The sequence below is a fragment of the Amia ocellicauda genome, chromosome 11 (genome assembly GCF_036373705.1).
Source record: "Amia ocellicauda isolate fAmiCal2 chromosome 11, fAmiCal2.hap1, whole genome shotgun sequence".
Taxonomy (NCBI): Eukaryota; Metazoa; Chordata; class Actinopteri; order Amiiformes; family Amiidae; genus Amia; species Amia ocellicauda.
This window is the reverse complement of record NC_089860.1, coordinates 13,708,324-13,728,964: the sequence shown is the minus strand read 5'-3', so window position 1 is coordinate 13,728,964 and position 20,641 is coordinate 13,708,324. Positions and strand designations below refer to the sequence as shown.

The 20,641-nt window shown below is 37.9% G+C and overlaps 2 protein-coding genes across 2 annotated transcripts; both read left to right on the top strand.

Moving 5' to 3' along the window:
- The first annotated feature begins 3,591 nt into the window (after positions 1–3,591).
- LOC136762973 (ganglioside GM2 activator-like) lies at positions 3,592–5,460 on the top strand. Its single transcript, XM_066716616.1, has 4 exons — positions 3,592–3,709; positions 3,989–4,150; positions 4,593–4,772; positions 5,144–5,460. Exons 1-4 carry the CDS (start codon positions 3,617–3,619, stop codon positions 5,300–5,302), a joined length of 594 nt encoding a protein of 197 aa, XP_066572713.1. The 5' UTR covers positions 3,592–3,616; the 3' UTR covers positions 5,303–5,460.
- Positions 5,461–18,074: 12,614 nt separating this feature from the next.
- Positions 18,075–20,334, top strand: LOC136762972 (ganglioside GM2 activator-like). The gene is made up of 4 exons (XM_066716615.1): positions 18,075–18,198; positions 18,491–18,652; positions 19,380–19,559; positions 20,006–20,334. The coding sequence occupies exons 1-4, from the start codon at positions 18,106–18,108 to the stop codon at positions 20,159–20,161; spliced, it is 591 nt and encodes a 196-aa protein (XP_066572712.1). The 5' UTR covers positions 18,075–18,105; the 3' UTR covers positions 20,162–20,334.
- The last annotated feature ends 307 nt before the right edge of the window (positions 20,335–20,641 follow it).

The following is a 20,641-nucleotide window of genomic DNA, read 5'->3' as shown; positions in this document are numbered from 1 at the left end:
GTTAGATATGTGTGGAATATAAATAACAAAATGGTCACATATGTCTCCATATTTGGGCATAAAATAGAAAATATTGTGTTTAAGCTTATTCAGGAAGATAGTGAGGATATCATAAGATAGGGAGTTGTCTCCCCCTTATTGGTTCAAACTCACCCTGTCCAGGATATCGCAGTATGTATATAACATCATGTAAGCTCTATGATTTTAGTGATGTAAGGACTGAGACCTGCGTGTCTGTGTGTATTACTTTTCTCCAAGCGGCTTGAATAAAGACTCTGTTTGATTCAATCTACTCTACAGTCTGATTTTTCTGAGAGCAATTAAACAGGGGATTCTTCAGTGCCTGAGATCAGGAGTCTTTTCAAGCAAGTGAAAATCCTGCTGAGACTTTTGCTGGTGGTTCCTGCTTCTTCAACACAGGCAGAAAGAAGCTTCAGTGCTGAAAAGGCAAAAATCCTGGCTGAGATCAACTATGACCCAGTTGAACCATGTGGCTGTGTGCCATGTACACAGAGAAAGGTTGGACAAAATGACAGAAAAGAAGTCTGCAAAGCTTAATAGCTATTACTGACATCCATAAGAATGTCTTTGATTCATTCTCATAAAACAATGTGAAATTTTGGATTTCAAATAGCAAATAATTAGCCTAGTTTAGTCAAAATATGATATATAATTTTTCACAAAAATGTGTGACTCACTATTTCGCCCTTGATTGTTACAGATGGCTGCTACTACATCAATAGGGTATCCTACATCTTTTTAAATGTATGTGTACTTTAATGTACTGCTCTACACATACATTCAATAATATTGCTCCACTGTTTTTGTTGTATTCTCGCCACTGGTATTCTTGTTTTACTGTTAAATCATCATTGCTTGGGGATCGCTAAGGGTAGGCATCGAACACTGCTGCAGTGGGACCCTTTCTTATATATTAATCTCTTGCCAGTCTCTTTTGGCATGATTAAACTTGTCTCTGTTTCTGATTATTTAAAACATATCCTTAAAGATGGTGTGCATACTGTATTGTACAAACTATAAGAACAATTGAGTAAATAAATATTATTCCAACTGAGCTTTTTGGTCCCACTAAACAGTCATCACTTGTAAGACCAACTCCTACCTTTCTGAACCTCACTGGTGCTGGTACTTCTGCTACTACAGCTGCTTCCAGGGACAATTTCTCTCAGGGACATTAACACTGCTTGAATGGAACCCTTTCTAGTCTCATCTCTTGTCAGTTGATCTTCTGGCACAGTCAAACTGGTCTCTGTTTCTGACCATGAAGAAAAAGTCCTTAACAATTGTTTGGATAATGCATTGTACAAACTATAAGAATAATTAAGTCATTATAATTGCAACTGAAGCTTTTTAAAAACTTCCACTTTATTACTAAAGCATGTATTTGGTCTTGTTGTACTAGTTCTGTTTTAACTGTGTCACCCTAAACAATAATCACCACTTCATACCTGTCTGAGCCTCTGTCTGAAAATAAGGAAATTGAATATGCTTTAATATACATACAACTTTCATAAGTAGTTGTCATTCATTTAAGCAACACAAACTGAATGTACACTTTTTGTCACTTAAACCCACTGTAGTCTATGATGGGTGTGCATAATTCTGGAGGCAGCACATATTTTAATTGACTTAAACATTTTTTTAAGCAGATTGCATAGTGATTAAAAACAGAACATTACCACAAAAAATATTAAATTTCGGTTTAAAAAAACCTAGGACAATATACAGGCTTCAAACTGTCACTGAATAAGCAAGATAAACTAAAATTAAATGCATTTTTAAATGGTATTGTAATAATCAAAGTGTTGTTCAGTGTGTGGTGTACTAAACCTTGCTGTCTTTCACACAATGTGCCACAGAAACACCGGCGGTGCCAGGTACACTCGATGACTCGCTGATTAAGGGGCTGTTGTTAAATTGCACACTGTAACTGAAGTGACGAGGGATCATCTTAGATAAATCATATACACTGAAATGCTTCTACATAGGTTTGATAAAAAAATATGAACAATGGAAATAATCTGGGGGAGCACGTTCCCCCCCGTGCCCCAATGGCATGATGCCACTGGACTGTTTCCATATGGAGGTCAAGCTCCTATGGTTGGCATTCCCACTCCATGAGTCAATGGACAGAAGGTTATCTCAGACTGGGAGGGAAATCAATGCCTTTTCATGTGCTTAGCTGCTCAGCACATTTACAGGGTTTGTACAGGTTTATGTGAAAACAATTCAAGGACAATTCAAGGACAGAACCCAGATTCTCAAAGAGTAAAATATAATAAAGAGATAAGCTAAAATTCAAATCCTCTCCTAATTTGTAGGATTTCGTTTTAAATGTTCTTTTTTTATCTTTGTTTTCTGAGATTTATACAAATACACTAATGTAATCTGATGAAATCCAGTGGCACTGTTTGCCTTGTTTTATGAAAAAAGAATTACACTGCTAATATGTAAAGCCTAATGCAATAAAATATTGTCCCTGATTACTTTGTACATTGTATTGGTACTGTTATAAATGACCATTTATTTCATATCAACAAGATTGTTACATACTGCTAGTCCAATAGTAAAATACGCATACCCCCCTCCCACTTAGGAAACATGTGAAAACCCTTAAGTCATGCTAGTACTGGTTGATTAGTTTGATATACCTTACAATATCCTGGTAAGTAATAAGCAGATGTAATTAGTGCTATTGTTAATAATATTTTAAAAATACTAGGGACAGATTAAATCAAAACTTTGACCCTCCCACTAATAGCAAACTACAGAACTGTACATCATAGCAGAAGAATGTGGCATCGTACTAAAAATGAAGCCACAATAGTACAGCTCTGTAGTTTGCTATTAGCGGGTGTGTCAAAGTTTTGATGTAATCCGGCCCTAAGTCTGGCCTTTTCATTAATTTAATACAATGTTTTAACATCCCCCTCACTATTCATATCTCATAGCAGTTAATAAGAATCTGAGATTCCAAAATGTATTTATATAAAACACTATTAGGCTATACAATAATTTAAGACACTTTAATAATTGTGTTATTGGATTCATCTGATTGTATATGTTTTGCTTTATTTTGGAAAGGTTAAAGTGCCGTTATTGCCAAATATCTTGGATCCTATCAAACGTTGTTCATGATTAACTATATCTGAATCCTACTAATAAACAGATATATAGTTTATTAAAATAGTTGTCCAAATATAGTTCACATAATCATTTTTGTATGCACCATCACTGTTTTTTTTTTTTCACAAATGCTTTTATTTGAAATAAGATTGCTATCGTCATTGTGGGTTAATAGATTTCACAACCTATTCCTGCTGGATAAGGTATGTGTTTCCATTTCATAATATATATATATATATATATTTACTACTGTATATAACTAATGTATATATTGCAATACAATCAAAGGGGGGTGGAAGCGTTATCGGGGTCAACCTAAAATAACTTTGTAAAAAGTCCTTTGTTTCATACGATAATTTAGGTGGGAAAACATGGAAATCTGCATTTTAGATACCCAAGTGTAAACAAGGTTCTGGTATATAAAGGTTGCTGGAGTCCTCATTGTGTTAGTCTCAGTTCCAGAACTAAAATGGCTCTGCTGAAGTTCACTGCTGTCCTGAGTGCGTTCTGCTGTTTTCTCCCATGGGGAAATGCAGCAGGGTTGTTTGGCGGAGGGTCCCTGGTAAGTAGCTATTAACCTGAGAAAAAAGTAGATATTAAACAATTGGATGGATGGATGAAGAGTCTTCTGGGTAGGTGAACATTATGTATGCTATATGATGTGTACCATACACATATTTTAAACTTTATTCATATTGTGAGACTTTTCACATTTGTTTTTCTTTCTTATCCATCATTTTCTATTTCCTACTTTAATGGAGCAAAAGACTGACTTCTATTAACTTTGTACCGGTGTTTAATTTCTATATAATACCTGTTATTTTTGTATATCTGCCAATAGGGGAATCCGCTTAAGATGACTGTCTCTGATTTGAAGAACTGTACTCCCGGAGACGCCTTAGTTCTGAAAAAGTTGAGCTTGCCAGATACAATTCATATCCCAGGACCCGTCCCTGTGTCACTCACAGGTGAACTGAAGGAACCCCTCAGTGGTCCTCTGTCGGTAAGATTTATTTACCATTAGTTATGTTGTCTGGGAAGTAGGAAAATAGATTTATTGCACAATAAGGACTCACAGGTCCTGGTAGCATGCACACATACATTAATACCTACGTATATGCATTGTGCACTACTCTTAAAATGTTACTTTAAAATGTGTCTTTATCTTTAATTATTTTCAGCAAGTGATTTCAATGTCACCATTATAATACATGCATACACATTTTATAATATTTAACTAAAGCAACCTGGATTGTACAAAATAAAAATATAACACAAATGTACTATATAGACTAGCCTGCACTGCCAAGCTAATGTTACAGATTAGTATACCCTGGATTTCATAGGGTTGGGAAATTCAAGGCACATCCAATCCATGACTAATAAGGATATTTGCCCCAATGGCATTTTTATGTGATTCAATTTCTGGTTTTCTTTCTTGCCAGATCGCTGTTGAATTGAAGAAAAAGGTTTTGGGCACTTTGCTAGAAGTGCCTTGCATCAATAATCTAGGCAGCTGTGTTTATGATAACATCTGTGAAAAACTGGATCAGATCTTCCCAGGAGATAGCTGCCCCTCAGAAATTCTCTCCATGGGCGGCTCCTGCCATTGTCCAATCCAACCGGTAAATATCAAAATGCTTTCAATTGTTATGTACCTGTATAGAACCCATTGGGGTGTCATTTTATAACTGGACTAAAGTGCAGCTCTTATTCTATTCATTTCATATCGTTTCTTAACCTGTGCATTTTAATTATGAATATATTGGGATTTTCCAAAAGAACAAATAAGCAAAGTAAGTAGCGTTTTAGATTGAAGAAGTAACACTGGTTTGGATGCTTCAACTGGATACTCTATTTTATAATATAGAATGGGAAATATTTGACAGGAGTCAAATTAAATCAGCTTTGCATCAACTGGTTTAAAAACAGGCAAATAAAAACTGCATCTGGAACTTTTGTAACCTGAAAGGATTTAATTTTTCTTCTTCTTCAGAGTGTATTGCATTTTCCTCCAACTACCCTCAACATCCCCGAAATCATCATTGCACAGCTTCCTCCCTTTCTCACCGCTGGCGAATTCCATCTCCAAGTCACCGCCAACAGTGGAAAAAAAACAATTGGCTGTCTCCATACCTCTGTTACCTTGGCATAGGAGAGGGGTTAAAGTCTGAGTCCTTCCATAGCATTAGGGAATGATATCCTGTGGAAGGGGACTCCACAATTTGATCGGAAAAATATACAGTCCTGATGATTAAAATAATTATATTGATTGTAGGAATGGAGAAAATAAAGAATCATAATTCAGCATGACCAATAGCTTGTTGTCTCTTTCACTTACATCCTTCTTAACAAAATATCTAACACAAATGAATCATTCAAGGTTTTTGAAAAGGTGAACTAGTTTGGTCTATTCACATGATAATATATGCAGTTTAGATACTTGTCACATGACTTGAAAGAGTCCAGAGGTGCATAAACACTGAAAGTGTAAAAAGTAGGAAGCACACCAATGAAGTTAACCTATTTATTCTGTAACCACACATAATACTAGCCTCCTAGACATGAGTAAGGTGCACTATGATGACCATGTATGTTGATGGATAGAGGAGACCAGCCATCTTGATCAGTGAGATTGCAGCCCATTCCCTGCACAGGATCTGTAGGCAGGCATTTTGGGAAGTAGGTTTAGTGGGAGATAGAAAGTTCATAGAAGTTCATAGAAATCTGTCAGGAATAGCTCTCAAGTACTCGGTGGGGTAAATATCCAGTCAAAGGCTTGGCCAAGGCAGGTGATCTGTGATAAAACAACACCTTCTGCCTGAGAACCAGCTTGACTGACTCCCATCTATGTGACATTCTGTGAGTGACAATGGCCAACTTTTCACCGGACATCAGTTGTGACAACAGTGGGTCAGTTCCCCCAAAACAAGCCTAATGATTTGATCAGGATATAGTGAGGATAAGTCCTTTGCCTATTTATTTTTTCATATATAGTATGCTATTATGATGGTTGATACCCAGTCACGAACTGGAATGATGTGAGGCCTATGGATGAGTGTATTAAGGAGTTTTGTGCGTAACCTGGCAACATGACTGAGTCGGTACCAGACGTGGACAGATTACGCACAAAACTAATTAATACACTCATCCACTGTCCTCACACCATTCCAGTGCATGCTTGAATATCAATCTCCACTGTTTCCTGGGACTTAGGAGCGATCTGACATTCCAGCTATCGATGAGTGGTATCGGCGCAGTGATGAAGTCTTGCAGGCAGCTGATGTACGCCTCCAAAGTGCCTTATGGGCCAGAAAGTTCTAGTGGATTGACATGATGGCCAGCCCCCCAATACCAACATGAGGTTTGGCTATCCACCAGGGACATCTGTCTCCATCTACCATCTAAAAAGCTTGGTCCCTACACCAGGGGCCAGACGCTTTTGATTGGACCGTGAGAATAATTTTAATACATTTTTTTATCCTTTATTTATTTATTTATTTTTAAAGTAATGTTATGGAGGTTTGTTGTACTCAGTGCTCGTTATAGTGTGGAACCTAGTCGCAGCAATTCCTGGTTATTAGCCAATAAGATGTTACATATTAATATGGGATGTGCTATATAGACCTAGTGTTCACTTTAGTTAGTTGTTGATTACTTGCAGTTTCCCGGTTCTCCGTCTCTGTACACATTCTGGACTGGGGCAACAGCGGCACTTTGTACTTGCCAAAAAAACAAAACAAAAACAGGTATTTGGTTTTCCTGATTTCTATAAATAAGCAGCTCAACTGTGCATCGTTTGTCGTGTGGACATATGTCAACCTTGCCTCTAAAATTTAAAAGTGCATACACACGACCGGGGGGTGCATGGTGCCATAGCTTGTGTTCACCTAGAACTCCTACGTCAGTGGTGGAAACAAATGATTTCCAATGCAGACGCATATTTCTAGCAGGTGCGCAAATCGAGAATTGTGCATCCTCACCCGTTTCAATTACAGAGACCCACCGACATAGATCTGTGATTGACAAGCCCCAGAAACCATGTCTAGTTTGCATATATAATGTTGCTTGATATGGGATTTTTCACTGGTGATGTGTGGTTGTAAAGCAAAGATATGTTTGAGTCCAAATCTGCCTGATTTCATGGAGATTTTGAGCTATGTTTTCTAACTTCGAAATGACTCAGAATCACGCATTTCAGGTCTCCAGTTGTCAAAATCTTCTGGGGAAGGACCCCCAGACCCCCCACCCTGAATTACTCAATCGTCTTTGCCCTCAGTTTTCAACACTACATTTGTGCAGTGCACAGTGGGACATAGGGAAATAATAAATACTTCAATCAAATAAGACACAAAATGCTTGAAAATGTCTATTATGTTTATCTATATGACTACAATAATCTTTAACAAATTAAAATGTAAGTGGTCTGAAACCATGTTAATACTAATATATAAATGTATTTAAACATTTTATTTTTGTACTTTGTCAAATAAATGTACTAAATATAAGAAACAGGGTGTATTAATAATTCACAGAATTGTGTGTGTGTTGGAAAGGGGCATTTGAAGGTGTGACCCCCCCCCCCCCAACCTCCAACCCAATGTCTGGACCTTGACTACACCTTGACCAAGAAATTTGGACCCAGACACAAAATAATTGACTACCCCTGGTCTACACGCTTTGGATAAGCGGTCTATTGTAGCAAGAATGGTGGTGTATCCATAGGACTTGGGGAAATCAGTGAAAAAATCAATGGCAATGTGGGACCAGGGACGGTGTGGAATTGCGAGCAGTTCCAGGAGACCCGCAAGAGGCTGATGGGAAGTTTTAAATTTCCTTGTTTTCCATGAAAACATATATGAAATGAGATTGAAAAGGATATATAGCAAAATGAATAGGAAATATAGTAATTGACAAGGTTAGAAATAATTATTTGTAATTGAAATAATAGTTGTGCTTTTGTCAAAGAATCCTCCATTTGCAGCAATTACAGCCTTGCAGACCTTTGGCATTCTAGTTGTCAATTTGTTGAGGTAATCTGAAGAGATTTCACCCCATGCTTCCTTAAGCACCTCCCACAAGTTGGATTGGCTTGATGGGCACTTCTTACGTACCATATGGTCAAGCTGCTCCAGGCCTGGAGTGGCCTTCGGGAGAATCGGGAGAATTCCCGATGGGCCACTCTGCCCGCTCATAAATTGGGCCGGCAGACTCGCCTGCTTTCTCTTAGTTTTTTCATACACACAGAAAAACGTATATGTGTTAAGTTACTGTGTGACTGATAACTAAGCTAATTACACTAGATTTGAATTTAAATCAGTGCATGATCAGACCATGCATTAAAAAGTGCCATTTTCTGTTGTCAGAGTGCACATGCTCTCTCTCTTTCTCAAACACAAGTGTGTGTACCCAGGTCATTGCCATGGAGATATAAACAAACCAAAACCATCATTTAATGCTGTGGCATGAGTTAGCGAGAGTGAGCTAATCGCAGGAAGGATAAAATGGATGGTAAAAAGATGCCAGGAGGAGCTGAAAAAGACAGGTTAAAAGAAAGAAAGGCATTGGAGGATGACGTGGCCAAATGTGCCAAACTGACAGATACTTTTTCAAGACGACAAACAAGCACACAGGAACTGGCAACTCAAGGTACAGTGACTATAGTACATTTACATTTATGCATTTGGCAAATGCTTTTATCCAAAGTGACTTACACTGAAGAAATTATTTTTTATTCAGTTAAGGGTTTTTTTCTTTTGATCATTTGTTTCAATACAATTTCAGTGATTTTAGCCTTTTGACTTATATTAATTGTGATTGTGGTTTAATACAGATAAGCCTGGTGCTGAGGGAAGTGAGAAAAAGAAAGAAAGAGACATTGATCTTCAGTGAGACAACAGCAGGCAGGCAGAAGATCCCTGAGCCACAAACAATTAGTGTAGATGAGGAGACTGATAAGTTTGATTATTTTGCTCATCCTCAGTCAAAGGACCTTGACATAATCCTCACTAAGCCACTGAAACTTCACATAGCAAAAGTTTGTCACAGAAAGGATGGAACCAACCGCAAGTGGTTGACATACAATGCAAAAATGAATTCTCTGTACTGTTCTGTGTGTTTGGCATTTGCACCTGTTGCAGGTGATAGTCCTTTCATAAAGGGAGGTATGAATTAATGGAAACATGTTCATCAGATGATTGAGGAACATGAGAAAAGTAATGCCCACAGAGATAGTGCAGATGCTTACTTTCTATTGGCTAAAAAGGCAGATGTGAAAAGTCTATTGACTGGCAACCAAATGTCTTTACATTATGAACAAGTAACAAGCACCAGGTAATGGAGCACATAGTAGATGTCACAAAATTAATTGGCAAATGTGGACTTAGTTACAGAGAAGATCAAGCAGAGGCTGCTTATACATTGGAAAACACTGCAGTCAATCATGGCAACTTCCTAGAGTTGATAATACTCTTGAGCAAGTATGATATGTGCCTTCAACAGCACTTGTACTGAACAAAGCAAGAAGCACCATGACACTGGGGCAAAGGGCAGAGGCTCTCTTGTGACTTTCCTTTCAAAAGACATCATCTTTAAAGTTGTGGATGTCATCAGCCAAATTATAAAGAGCACAATTGCAGTTGAGGTTAAACAGGCAGCCATGTTTTCAGTCCAAATAGATACCACTCAAGATATCACCTCAAAATACCAGTATGCAGTAATTTTGAGATATGTTACAGATGCCATCCATGAGCGATTGGTTGCTGTGGTAGACTGTGAAGCATCAACAGGAAAATATTTCACAGAGATGCTCAAACAGACATTACACAAGCTTGGTATTGACATTGGCACATGTGTGGGGAACTCCACTGACAATATCAAGGGTTCTCTGCATTTCTCTCAGAGCAGTCTCCTACACAGATTCATGTCTGGTGTTATTCACATATTCTGAATCTGGTACTGGCAGATACAACAGGCAGTGTTATAGAAAATACATCTCTCTTTTCATTGCTTAACGATGCTGCAGTTTTTCTCAGAGAATCATATAAGTGTATGCAGAGGTGGGAAGAGACAAGTGATGACAAACGTCACAGAAGACTGTGCCCAATAGGGGAAACCAGGTGGTGGGCTAAGGATCAGGCTCTCACTAAGGTCTTTGGGTGTTTTGGTAAGCCTCAGGATGCTCTGTATGTTGACCTGCTGCTGACTCTCGCCTCAATTGAGGAAGATATGAGTATGAACAGTGAGGGTCAAAGCAAAGGGATACATTGAAGCCCTTCTAAAGTATGAAACAATCCTCACTGTTCAAAGCTTTCTCAGAATTTTTGAGCATACATCCCCCCTCTCCAAGTACCTACAGATAAAGGGTATGGATATTGTAGCAGCTCAGCATCTGGCTGAGGGGACAAAGAGACTTTGAGGGTGTGAAAGTAGCAGCTGATGAGTTTGTGGGTTGGGCCAATCAAAAGCTGCAAGAGGAGTACAGCATTGAGATAGAAGTGCAGACTGCACTTCCAGAGAAACGGGTTCAAAAAATTAAACAAATGCCTGGAGAGCTTTCAGAAGATAACCCACTGGCATCACCAGATGCTGACTTTGAGGTCAATGTACACAGTGTCATTCTGGATACTGTGGCAGGTAGCATACATAGAAGATTTTCAGCAAATGCAGAACTTTTCTCCAATTTTGCTTGTCTTGACCCTAAAAACGTTGGCAAAATTAAGCCAAATGGGCTCCCTAGCTCAGCTCTCCAAGAAATCAGCAAGTGTCTGCTTAAGTCTGATGATAGAGCCACTGTTGGCACATTGCATGTCTGTCTGGCTTGGCATTCCAGTGGGAGAGACTGAAGAAGTCCCCTCTGGAGGGTTACTTTGTAAGGACAGGTAGTGAGATGCTGGTAGGAGGTGAGGAGGATCAGGTCAGGTGGACCATTGTATATGAAACCAGAGATAGAGCTGGAGAACAGGACCTGTTCCTGCTGCAAAAACTGTGCCATTTTTGTTTATCTCATCCTCTCACAGTACAACCTTCTCACTGATGCCTACCATGTCATTGGTTTGGCATATACGTTTCTGTTGACAATCTCAATCACTCAGATCGCCTGTGAGGAAACTTCTCAACACTGAAATTTGTTAAGAACAGGCTAAGAAGCTCAATGTCTCAGGAGCACTTAGAGGCATTCATGCTAATGGGCACAGAAAAGGAAATCCTCATGTCTTTAGACAATGAGACAGTTATAAACAAAGTTGCAGAAACCAGTGCACTGCTTAGGCAGTTGTTGAAGCTGTAGGGCTTTGCCATGTTCAGTTCTGAGTGTAAACCAAAACCAAACCACACCAAACCTTTCTTTCTTTCTTGAGATGCATATTGATTTTCCATTTAGTTATTGATAGACTGCTTTGCAGTTTTCAATTTTGAAAGCAAACATTTTTTTTCATAATGTTACAGTTGTATGTTTTGTAGCAGAAATCCCAGGCTGAAAATGGGTCCCACTCCGGCCCTGAGAAGCTCCCACAACAGCTCAATAGGGTTGAGATCCGGTGACTGTGCTGGCCACTCCATTATAGACAGAATACCAGTGGACTGCTTCTTCTTCTTGCATAGTTTGCATTCCATTGCATTGTCCTGTTGTAGGAGGAAATTGGCTCCAATTAAGCGTGGCCACAGGGTATGGCATGGCTTTGCAAAATCTCCCACTTTACCACCACCAAAGCACCCCCAGACCATCACATTGCCTCCATCATGCTTGAAAGATGGCGTCAAGCACTCCTCCAGCATCTTTTCATTTGGTCTGCGTCTCATGAATGTTCTTCTTTGTGATCCAAACACCTCAAACTTAGATTTGTCTGTCCATAACACTTTTTTCCAATCTTCCTCTGTCCAGTGTCTGTGTTCTTTTGAAGCTGCCAGTTGAGGACCTGTGAGGCATCTGTTTCTCAAACTAGACACTCTAATGTATGTGTCCTCTTGCTCAGTTGTGCACCGGGGCCTCCCACTCCTCTTTCTATTCTGGTTAGAGCCAGTTGTGCTGTTCTGTGGATGGAGTAGTACAGCATTGTATGAGATCTTCAGTTTATTCGCAATTTCTCACATGGAATAGCCTTCATTTCTTAGAACAAGAATAGACTGACAAGTTTCAGAAGAAAGTTCAGAAGAAAGTTCTGATGCTCCAGATACTCATCTAGTATTCATATATATATTTACATATAGTATTCAACTTCATATATATATATATATATATATATATATATTTAAAGGGACATGCTAGGAGTTTAGGTAGGAGTTTTACTATAAAAGGTATAAAAGTTTATGAGATCTGGAACATGCAATAAAAGTGATGTCATTCTTTCTTTACTGAAATGTTCTATTTGTCTATATGATTGTTTCCATATGGAAGTCAAGCCACTATGGTTGGCATTCCCACTCCTTGAGTCAATGGAAAGAAGGTTATCTTAGACTGGGAGGGAAATCAATGCCTTTTCATGTGCTTAGTTGCTCAGCACATTTACAGGGTTCCTACAGGTTTATGTGAAAACAATTCAAGGACAATTTGAGGACAGAACCCAGACAAAACCCAAAGAGATAAGCTAAAATGACTCTAAAATAGGCACAGTGCAAACATAAGACTAAATAACTACAAGGGAAGCTGCATTTACCATTAATAATTTAGTGCAATTACAAAAATGTCACAAAAATGTACAAGTGCTACAATCAAAACTGACATGGTACATAACTAGCATTGGTATCAAGTAAAGAAAGTACACACAGCTTATCAGAATGTGACAAAATAACTCCTATCAAATCATATTTCATTATATTAGTATGTACATGTTATAAAGTTAAAAAACAAAAACAAAACATGACATTCACAAGTTGAATTTGCTGCCATCACAGCTGTTGAATCTGTTGAAAGAGATTGTTGTGATTGACAAATGATTAGTACAGTATGTATGTATTATTATTATTATTATTATTATTATTATTATTATTATTATTATTACTTCTACAACGTATCCAAAGTAATGAACAGAATGAATTACTAATTAGTTAGAAATACAAACTGTAATTTTAGTTTTTTTGGAATATCCACATTATGAAGTTGTTAAATTATGTTCTGTTCATTTTGTAGAGACTGTGGATACAGACCTAGTTTATCATCTACAGTTCTTGGTAAAGCACATCGCAACTTCTATGGCATTTGAAAAGCTGTTGGGCATGAAGTGAGCCCCACACATCACAGAACAATCTGTTTTACAATCTAGGATGTAAGACCTCATATATTGTATACACTGTATATATTGTATTATGCTTTGAATTGCACTGTATTATGTACAGTGAGGGCGATGCTCTTTGGTCTTGGCCATGGTGGAGAGTTTGGAATCTGATTGATTGATTCCTTCTGTGGACAGGTGTCTTTTATACAGGTAACGAGCTGAGATTAGGAGCACTCCCTTTAAGAGAGTGCTCCTAATCTCAGGTCATTACCTGTATAAAAGACACCTGGGAGCCAGAAATCTTGCTGATTGATAGGGGATCAAATACTTATTTCCCTCATTAACATGCAAATCAAATTATAACTTTTTTGAAATACGTTTTTCTGGATTTTTTTGTTGTTATTCCGTCTCTCACTGTTAAAATACACCTACCATTAAAATTATAGACTGATCATTTCTTTGTCAGTGGGCAAACGTACAAAACCAGCAGGGGATCAAATACTTTTTTGGAATTTGTAATGTTTTATGCCTTGAACTGCACTGTATTTTTACACTTTGTATTGCGCTAATATTTTGTAAGTTGTCCTGGAAAAGGGTGTCCGCTAATAAAGAAATAAAGAAAGAATAATAGAATATCTTTTGTTTTTTATATTTGAGTTTTAACTCAAAAACTCTTCCTGATTGCTATTTCTTGACATGTTGCAAATGATTTCAAATGCAAGTTTCTTATATTTAAATCACAAAACATACATTAGCATATATATATTAGAATGGAATTATAACAGTTTATGGATATATAGTTAGAGTCTTTTTTTTAATATGATGGTTTTCGGCTTTAAACAGGTCATTTTAAATCCTGTTCTGTTGGGAAATGAGGTCCATCTGCTTATACCTTAATGTTTCAGGGTTTCCCACAGCTATATTAATAAAAATGGGTGCTTGAACGTCGAAAACAAAGTACAGACTTATAAAACACATTCTACGAAACTTCAAAATAATGTCATATGGATCTACATGCAATGTTACACAGGATATTGTAAAGGGAAACTCACACGCAAAGACATGTTTATTCGCTGTACACTAAAAACTTGCAATGCAAATTAATGCAGAATCATATTGTTGAAATATTTTGTTTTATTCCCGTTTTCACTAAATTCAAGTATATTCAAGGACATTAAAAGGAATTTCAAAATCCAAGGATATTCAAGATGCGTATGAACCCAGATTTATTACTGACTGTGGCACCTCTAGTCCTAGTCCTCTAAAACACGTGCTTGTACTTTTAAAACAAGTGCTTGTACTTTGTGAAAGTTCCTGTTACCTATTGCCTGATAAAGACGCATTCTGCCTTTAGTTAAGATTCCCAAATCAGCTCACTAAAAATACACCTGGTTCCTAATAGAGCCCCACAAAACACCATATTGCACCTACAAATATACTTATAACTCATTTCCAAAAAAAAAATCTACTTCCAGTGGCACTGTTTGCCTTGTTTTATGAATAATGAATTTGACTGCTGATATGTAAATCCTAATGCAATAAAATATTGTTTTGTATATTATTTTGTACATTGTATTGCTATTTGTACTGTTATAAATTACCATTTATTTCATATCAACATGATTGTTACATACTGCTGTTCCAATAGTAAAGTACTATAGTATACCCCCCTCCCACCTAGGAAACATGTGAAAACCCTTAAGTCATACTAATACTGGTTGATTAGCTTGATATACCAAACAATATACCGGTAAATAACAGGCAGATGTAATTTGTGGTTATGTGAATAATATTTATATATATATATATATATATATATATATATATATATATATATACATAAACTGATCAGCCATAGCATTATGACCACTGACAGGTGAAGTGAATAACACTGATAATCTCGTTATCATGGCACCTGTCAGTGGGTGGGATATATTAGGCAGCAAGTGAACATTTTGTCCTCAAAGTTGATGTGTTAGAAGCAGGAAAAATGGGCAAGCGTAAGGATCTGAGCGACTTTGACAAGGGCCAAATTGTGATGGCTAGACGACTAGGTCAGAGCATCTCCAAAACTGCAGCTCTTGTGGGGTGTTCCCGGTCTGCAGTGGTCAGTACCTATCAAAAGTGGTCCAAGGAAGGAAAAGCGCTGAACCGGCGACAGGGTCATGGGCGGCCAAGGCTCATTGATGCACGTGGGGAGCGAAGGCTGGCCCGTGTGATCCGATTCAACAGACGAGCTACTGTAGCTAAAATTGCTGAAAAAGTTCATGCTGGTTCTGGTAGAAAGGTGTCAGAACACACAGTGCATCGGAGTTTGTTGCGTATGGGGCTGCGTAGCCGCAGACCAGTCAGGGTGCCCATGCTGACCCCTGTCCACTGCCGAAAGCGCCTACAATGGGCACGTGAGCATCAGAACTGGACCACAGAGCAATGGAAGAAGTTGGCCTGGTCTGATGAATCACGAGTTCAAGGTGTTGACTTGGCCTCCAAATTCCGCAGATCTCAATCCAATCGAGCATCTGTGGGATGTGCTGGACAAACAAGTCCAATCTATGGAGGCCCCACCCCCATTTACAGGACTTAAAGGATCTGCTGCTAACGTCTTGGTGCCAGATACCACAGCACACCTTCAGAGGTCTAGTGGAGTCCATGCCTCGACGGGTCAGGGCTGTTTTGGCGACAAAAGGGGGACTTACACAATATTAGGCAGGTGGTCATAATGTTATGGCTGATATATATATATATATATATATATATATATATATACACACTCACCTAAAGGATTATTAGGAACACCTGTTCAATTTCTCATTAATGCAATTATCTAACCAACCAATCACATGGCAGTTGCTTCAATGCATTTAGGGGTGTGGTCCTGGTCAAGACAATCTCCTGAACTCCAAACTGAATGTCTGAATGGGAAAGAAAGGTGATTTAAGCAATTTTGAACGTGGCATGGTTGTTGGTGCCAGACGGGCCGGTCTGAGTATTTCACAATCTGCTCAGTTACTGGGATTTTCACGCACAACCATTTCTAGGGTTTACAAAGAATGGTGTGAAAAGGGAAAAACATCCAGTATGCGGCAGTCCTGTGGGTGAAAATGTCTTGTTGATGCTAGAGGTCAGAGGAGAATGGGCCGACTGATTCAAGCTGATAGAAGAGCAACTTTGACTGAAATAACCACTTGTTACAACCGAGGTATGCAGCAAAGCATTTGTGAAGCCACAACACGTACAACCTTGAGGCGGATGGGCTACAACAGCAGAAGACCCCACCGGGTACCACTCATCTCCACTACAAATAGGAAAAAGAGGCTACAATTTGCACAAGCTCACCAAAATTGGACAGTTGAAGACTGGAAAAATGTTGCCTGGTCTGATGAGTCTCGATTTCTGTTGAGACATTCAGATGGTAGAGTCAGAATTTGGCGTAAACAGAATGAGAACATGGATCCATCATGCCTTGTTACCACTGTGCAGGCTGGTGGTGGTGGTGTAATAGTGTGGGGGATGTTTTCTTGGCACACTTTAGGCCCCTTAGTGCCAATTGGGCATCGTTTAAATGCCACGGCCTACCTGAGCATTGTTTCTGACCATGTCCATCCCTTTATGACCACCATGTACCCATCCTCTGATGGCTACTTCCAGCAGGATAATGCACCATGTCACAAAGGTCGAATCATTTCAAATTGGTTTCTTGAACATGACAATGAGTTCACTGTACTAAACTGGCCCCCACAGTCACCAGATCTCAACCCAATAGAGCATCTTTGGGATGTGGTGGAACGGGAGCTTGGTGCCCTGGATGTGCATCCCACAAATCTCCATCAACTGCAAGATGCTATCCTATCAATATGGGCCAACATTTCTAAAGAATGCTTTCAGCACCTTGTTGAATCAATGCCACGTAGAATTAAGGCAGTTCTGAAGGCGAAAGGGGGTCAAACACAGTATTAGTATGGTGTTCCTAATAATCCTTTAGGCGAGTGTATATATATATATATATATATATATATATATATATATATATATATATATATATATATAATATATATATTTAATATTTTCATACATTTTAAAGTCTTTTAACATCCCCCTCTCTATTCATATCTCGTAGTAGTTTATAAGAACCTGGGATTCCCAAATGTTTTTATATAAGTCACTGTTTGGATATACAATCGTTTATGAAACTTTCATAATTGTGTTATGGATTGATCTGATTGTATATGTCTTGCTTTGTTTTGGAAAGGTTCTAACTCTTCTATTTAACTTTGCTTATCATTTAAGTGCCAAATATCTTGGATCTTATCAAAAAACAAGTAATTGTTTATGATTAAGTATATCTGAATCCTATTATTATATAGATATAGTTTATATATAATAGTTCACATAATATTTTTTTCATGCAGCATCACTTTTTTTTCCACAAAAACTTTTATTTTAAATAAGATTGCTGTCTCATTCACCCAGTCACATTATGAACCTCTTCCTGCTGGATAAGGTTTCAATTTCTTATAATAAATACACAACTATACATATTGCAATAACTTATAGGTGGGTGGAAGCGTTATCGTGGTCAACCTAAATGTCAATGATAAAGTATCTTTGTAAAAAGTCCTTTGTTTCATACGATAATTTAGGTGGGAAGAAATGGAAATCTGCATTTTAGATACCCAGTGTAAACAAGATTCTGGTATATAAAGGTTGCTGGAGTCCTCATTGTGTTAGTCTCAGTTCCAGAACTAAAATGGCTCTGCTGAAGTTCACTGCTGTCCTGAGTGCGTTCTGCTGTTTTCTCCCATGGGGAAATGCAGCAGGGTTGTTTGGCGGAGGGTCCCTGGTAAGTAGCTATTAACCTGAGAAGAAAGTAGATATTGAACAATTGGATGGATGGATGAAGAGTCTTCTGGGTAGGTGAACATTATGTATGCTATATGATGTGTACCATACACATTTTAAACTTCATTCAGATTGTGAGACTTTTCCTATTTGTTTTTCTTTTCACAGTTATTTTTCTTTCTTATCCATCTTTTTTTTCCTTCTTTAATGGAGCAAAAGACTAACTTCTATTAACTTTGTACCGGTGTTTAATTTCTATATAATACCTGTTATTTCTGTATATCTGCCAATAGGGGAATCCTCTTCAGATGACTGTCTCTGGCTGGAAGAACTGTGCTCCCGGAGACGCCTTTGTTATGAAAACTTTTGACATCCCAGAAACAATTAATATCCCAGGACCCGTCCCTGTGTCATTCACAGGTGAACTAAAGGAAACCCTAAATGCTCCTCTGAAGGTAAGAGATGAATATATTTGATCTGATTTATTGACCATTATGGTAGAACAGCAACAACATATAAAATGTTTATGATCCAACTCAGTTCTCAGACTGGTGGTGGCAGTCCATTCTCTGTTGCACGTGTCTTCTCAAGATCACAGCTTGCAGGGTTGAGGTTTTATTTGATTTAACAAAAGATGATAAAAATACATTAATAAATGAACAGCAGTAAGTCTTGTTTAGGCCATATTGAATCAAAACCTGACCCTAGGAATTGCACATGTTGATCTGGGCCATAGTCCATTCCTCTATGCAGTTTGTGTCTTTTGCATTATATACTTTGTCTGTATAGGAGAAAAATAGCTTTATTGCACAGTAAGGACTCACAGGTCCTGGTAGCATGCATGCATACATGAATACATACATAAATGTATTGTGAACTACTCTTAAAATGTTACTTTAGACATTTGTCATGTTTTATAACATTTAATTGTATAAAAATGATTTTAAAAAAGAGACAGAGAAAAATAGAACACAAATGTACTACATAGACTAGCCTGAACTGTCAAGCTAATGTTACAGATTAGTATACCCTTACTTCACAGAGTTGGGAAATAAGCAGGTGTTTGTGCATGTATATATTAGACATACCCCAATTCAAGGCACATCCAATCCATGACTAATAAGGATATTGGACCCAATGGTGGTTTTATGTGATTCAATTACTGTTTTTCTTTCTTGCCAGATTGCAGTTGAAATTAAGAAAAAGGTTTGGGACTGGTGGCTAGATGTGCCTTGCATCGATCATGTAGGCAGCTGTGTTTATGATAACATCTGTGAAAAACTGGATCAGATCTTCCCAGGAGATAGCTGCCCCTCAGAAATTCTTTCCATGGGCGGCTCCTGCCATTGTCCAATCCAACCGGTAAATATCAAAATGCATGTACCTGTATAGAACCCAGGAGGTGGTATTTTATCACTCGACTAAACTGGACTGTCTAATTCAATTAATGTCATATAGTTTTTTAACCTGTGTATTTGTATTGTGAATATATTTGGATTTTCCAAAAGAACAAATAAGCAAAGTAAGTAATACTTTAGGTTGAAGAAGTTACACTGGTTTGGATGTTCTGTTTAATAATATAGAAAGGGAACTATTTAACAGGAGTCAAATTAAATCAGCTTTGCAATATAATAATAATAATAATAATAATAATAATAATAATAATAATAATAATAATAATAATATACCAAATACCCAGCAGCAGAAAATCCCAACTGGTTTAAGAGGCAAGAGGCAAATAAAAACTGGCAAATAAAAACTGCATCTGGAACTTTTGTAACCTGAAAGTATTGTTTTTTTTTCTTCAGGGTGTATTGCATATTCCTCCAACTACCCTCAACATCCCCAAAGTCAAGCTTCCTTCCTTTCTCACCGATGGTGAATTCCAACTTCACATCACTGCCAACAGCGGAACACAACAAATTGCCTGTTTCCAGACCACTATTACCTTGAATATGAAATAGGAGAGGTGTTAAAGCCCAAATGTTTCTATAGCATTAGGGAATTATATCCTGTGGGAGGGGACTCCACCTTTTCTGAAAAATATACCGATGGAGTCCTGATGATTATAATTATTGTTCACTTTCCAAAATTGATTGTAGGAATGGAGAAAATAAAGAATCATAATTCAGCATGACCAATGGCTGTTGTTGGTTTTTGAAAAGGTGAACTAGTTTGGTCTATTCACATGATAATGTATGCAGTTTAGATCCTTGTCACATGACTTGAAAGAGTCCAGAGGTGCATAAACACTCTGTCTGAAAGTGTAAAAAGTAGGAATCACACCAATGAAGTTAACCTATTTATTCTGTAGCCACACATAATACTAGCCTCCTAGACATGAGTAAGGTGCACTATGATGACCATGTATGTTGATGGATAGAGGAGACCAGCCATCTTGATCTGTGAGATTGCAGTCCATTCCTTGCACAGAATCTGCAGAA

What these genes read in the sequence shown, in the direction of transcription:
- LOC136762973 (XM_066716616.1), top strand. Translation starts at nt 3,617, where the DNA reads ATGGCTCTGCTGAAGTTCACTGCTGTCCTGAGTGCGTTCTGCTGTTTT. An exon ending in TGTTTGGCGGAGGGTCCCTG is followed by an intron (nt 3,710 to 3,988) that starts GTAAGTAGCTAT and finishes ATCTGCCAATAG; the next exon opens with GGGAATCCGCTTAAGATGAC. An exon ending in CCCTCAGTGGTCCTCTGTCG is followed by an intron (nt 4,151 to 4,592) that starts GTAAGATTTATT and finishes CTTTCTTGCCAG; the next exon opens with ATCGCTGTTGAATTGAAGAA.
- LOC136762972 (XM_066716615.1), top strand. Translation starts at nt 18,106, where the DNA reads ATGGCTCTGCTGAAGTTCACTGCTGTCCTGAGTGCGTTCTGCTGTTTT. An exon ending in TGTTTGGCGGAGGGTCCCTG is followed by an intron (nt 18,199 to 18,490) that starts GTAAGTAGCTAT and finishes ATCTGCCAATAG; the next exon opens with GGGAATCCTCTTCAGATGAC. An exon ending in GCCATTGTCCAATCCAACCG is followed by an intron (nt 19,560 to 20,005) that starts GTAAATATCAAA and finishes TTTTTTCTTCAG; the next exon opens with GGTGTATTGCATATTCCTCC.